We start from the raw sequence: 4,034 nt of genomic DNA on the forward strand, positions 1-4,034 counted from the left end.
TTCTTCTTCTTCTTCTTCTTCTTCTTCTTCTTCTTCTTCTTCTTCTTCTTCTTTCTGCTTTGGGTTTACTGGCAGGCCGCAAACAACTTCACGGCGTATACTACCACCCGAAGTCCCCGGCTGGAAGTCCCCGGAGTTGGGGAAGACTCCCAGCAGCTTCTACTGAAGTCCTTCCGAGTAACCCGACACCTCCTCATCACTCCACCGCTCCCATGTTTTATTTTGTGTTGCCATAAGTTAGTCTCTCTCCGTTTGTGTGCTGGGCTAATGCTAATAATGCTAATGCCAGCAAATAAAATGGCGGCTTCATAAAAAAAAAAAAGTTTTATTGGGCATGGTTTGCAATCTGCCAAGCCAATCAGAAATGGGAACCTTTTTCTCCCATGAAAGTACCTGCTCTCTAGCAGGGACTGAAAAGATTCTCATGAACTAAGTTCTAGTTCTATTTTTTTTGGTGTGAATGCAAATTTTCAGAACTATACCGGGAAAAGTACTCCGGTGTGAAAGTGCCTATTGACTGTTTTAATCTCTGTAAAATACTTTTATACCAGCACTAAATGTTCCTCCCCAATTTAGTGCTCGCTCGCCACACTCTGTGATGATCACCTTATAGACATTCGAAATCTGATTTAAAACGTGCGGATGACTTTTGAGTCTGAGAAGTGTGTGTAGAGCTTGCTGTTTCAAGGAGGGAGAGAGCAGTTTGTAAATCATACATGAAGTTGTAAAGGCAGAACTTGTGTAGTGTAAAAGTAACTGGATGTCTTTCTGTTCGTATTGTAACCTGTGTGTTCGTGTCCTCCCTCCAGCTGAGTTCATGCCCATCCTGGGACTCAACCTGAACCCAGAGTTTATCTCGGTGTGTAACAACGCCACCTGGGCCATTGGAGAGATCGCCATGCAAATGGGTAAGTGCTTATTGTTAAATAATAAACCCTTTTTGTCTGCTTATTTGAATATAAAGCCCAGTGTCTGGATATGATGAAAAACCCTTTATTGAAAAAAGATGATGCATTTTGTTTTAATTTCTGATCCAGATATGCCAAATGATGTTTAGCTAAGTGGCACAGTTGAGTGTTTGCCATTTAAGTCTGTGCAAACCACACTGCCAATGTTTTTTCGCTTTGCCATTCATTGTTTTTAGTACATGAAAAATGTCCTTTTCCTCATGACAGAACGTTTCTAAAAGTTGAAATACATTCCACCTATCGTGGAACGAGAACACATGGGCTCAATAATCAAGTCCAGTACATGTAATTTAACCTGTGTTAAATCAATGTTCTTCTAGGTGCAGAGATGCAGCCGTACGTGGGCGTGGTTCTGCCAAACCTTGTAGAGATCATCAACAGACCCAACACACCCAAGACTTTGCTGGAAAACACAGGTACACACACTGTCAGACACAGTTTAGGTTGGGTGTACTTCAAACGTTGGAATTATTTGAGTGTCAGAGGGAGTTGACGTTAACTTGTGTTGTCTCCCTGTGTGCAGCCATTACCATCGGCAGACTGGGTTACGTCTGTCCCCAGGAGGTGGCGCCACAGCTGCAGCAGTTCATCAGACCATGGTGAGTTTATTGTCATTCTGATGTCATGAAATCACAAGTTTACTGATATTAAAATGAGACACTATTCACTTTTCTGTTTTGAATCACAGTAGCCCTTATTACAATACATTTGTATGAACTTTAATTCATTCAGAAAAAAAGACAATTATTTTTGGTTTACATAAGAAAAGGAAGTAATTGGGACAAAATATGGATGAATAAACCTTCCACTTTTGTCCACCCCCCTTTCCCAGGTGCACATCGTTGAGGAATATCCGAGATAACGAGGACAAGGACTCGGCCTTCAGGGGGATCTGCGTGATGATCGGTGTGAACCCTGCAGGCGTGGTGCAGGTGAGCAGATGTGTAATAAAAGCTGTAGATACTACAGAGGACGTCCAGCTGAATCCTTTCTGGAAATGATGACACACCCAGCTCATTGATTTATAATGATACCTTATGTTCCTATATTTTCTGATCCAGAATCACACTTAACACCCCTGACCCTGTTCATTTGAGCTCTGAATTTACTCTTAACTTCTTCTCTCTCTCTCCAGGACTTCATTTTCTTCTGTGACGCTGTGGCCTCCTGGGTCAACCCCAAGGACGACCTGAGAGACATGTTTTATAAGGTGAGAGCCTCGTCATCAGCAGTACCATCACTGTTCCCATCTTTTCACACTCAAGGACCTCAAGTTAGAGGATTAATGTTTTCAATGAAATGTTCCTCAATTTAGTGCTCGCTCGCCACACTCTGTGATGATCACCTTATAGACATTCGAAATCTGATTAAAATGTGCAGATGACTTTTGAGTCTGAGAAGTGTGTGTGTAGAGCTTACTGTTTCGAGGAGGGAGAGCAGTTTGTAAATAAATAAAACAACTGGTGCATTTTCACATTCAGTTTAATCGCTATCTACTTATTTCATAACAAAGTTAGTTAATTTGTTGCTTCCCATATTTATAGGGTTGCAACTTATTAGTTTGGGAGAGGAAGAAAATGACAATTTGTTGATCAAATACGCACCCTGTTAAGTTGAATTCTTAAAAAAGTTAAACCACTGTCCTTTTAACCTGTTAAGCCCGAGAGGACCCTAATCCGGGTGTGGCGGTTAGTTTTTTCACGAAACTGTGTCTCAGGGCTTCTTAATAATTTTTAAAACCTATTCAAGGGTGGTTTTCACCAAGTAAAAAAGATTTGGACGGACACTATAATTTACATTTTTGTACTATGTTCAATCTGAATTTACATTGAAATAAAAAAAAAATCTATATTGATTCTAACTTTTTTACATCCAACTCACAGGTTTATCATTGCTTTGAGAAAAAAAGACTGCATTTACCCCTTTTTTAAAAGGGAAGATATAGTCACCTGTTCTGGGAATGTCATTTTCGAGCCTGAGACCTGAAAACAGGGGTTAACAGGTTAAACTCTCAATTTTAAACATATTGATTTACTGAGTTTATTTGGCATCCCTGACTGTTTTCCTTTTTCTTTTCCAAGATCTTGCATGGCTTCAAGGACCAGGTGGGGGAGGAGAACTGGCAGCAGTTCTCAGAGCAGTTCCCACCTCTGCTGAAGGAGCGCCTGTCTGCCTGCTATGGCGTTTAACCTGACCTCTTCCTCGTCCACACAGGACACCAACCTGTTAGGTATGTCCAGCAACCCCCCCTCCCCCCATAATTTAGTGGGAATGCTGATACAGCATTCCAACTATTTGTTCTTCTACGCACAAATTCTTTATTATTTTTATTCCGCCGGGTTATTTTGCACCTCTTCTGCTCCCACATTCCAAATCGCAGAAACTCTGCTCAAACATCAAAACGTTCAGCTCGATCTGGAATCGATGGCTATTACTTTTCTCATTCATAACTTTCATAATTCCAGGGATATATCCCATAATTCATAAATTTTTTAACATGGAAGTCAATGGAGAAACTCTTCAAACTTCAAAAGTCTTCATGCGACTTCTACTGCTAACTGCTCCTTCATACTTTCACTCAGAAACCTCATTCCAACTTTAAAATGTTACACATCTTTCTGACATTATTCGTGTTACAAAATTTTTTAAAATCAGATTCATACTTTTTTGAAATATTAAACATTGTTCAGACTTGGTAAAGAGGCCTTCTTCAGACTTTAATATGAGTGTGTATTGCGCAGCTCGTTAAGGCTTAGAGTGCGTGATGTCACAGCTAGAGTGCAGGAGAGCTTGAAATTCGCCTTCTTTTAACCCTGCCATAATTCCCAACCCCTACACTCCTTGGACATGATTCTTACATGAAAAACGTAGGAAAACATCTCGTAGCTTGAAAAAGAATTAAACAAAATGCCTCTTGAGTGCATGAAGTGACAAAAACTTTCAACATGTCTCCATTAAGGCCCATTGTAAATTCAGCCTGATCTTTCCTCACAACAGCAGCACACCTTTAGTTAATCTGCCAAAAAGGCCACATTATTGACCCGAAAGTACACAAAAAGCACACTT

At 40.5% G+C, this 4,034-nt stretch overlaps 1 protein-coding gene across 1 annotated transcript; it reads left to right on the forward strand.

The window, feature by feature from the left end:
- The first annotated feature begins 776 nt into the window (after positions 1-776).
- LOC104962672 (transportin-2-like) lies at positions 777-3,222 on the forward strand. The gene is made up of 6 exons (XM_010791125.1): positions 777-908; positions 1,289-1,384; positions 1,492-1,567; positions 1,801-1,900; positions 2,104-2,178; positions 3,050-3,222. The coding sequence occupies exons 1-6, from the start codon at positions 818-820 to the stop codon at positions 3,155-3,157; spliced, it is 546 nt and encodes a 181-aa protein (XP_010789427.1). The 5' UTR covers positions 777-817; the 3' UTR covers positions 3,158-3,222.
- The last annotated feature ends 812 nt before the right edge of the window (positions 3,223-4,034 follow it).

This window comes from Notothenia coriiceps, unplaced genomic scaffold (assembly GCF_000735185.1).
Source record: "Notothenia coriiceps isolate Sejong01 unplaced genomic scaffold, NC01 NC01_scaffold00035247, whole genome shotgun sequence".
Taxonomy (NCBI): Eukaryota; Metazoa; Chordata; class Actinopteri; order Perciformes; family Nototheniidae; genus Notothenia; species Notothenia coriiceps.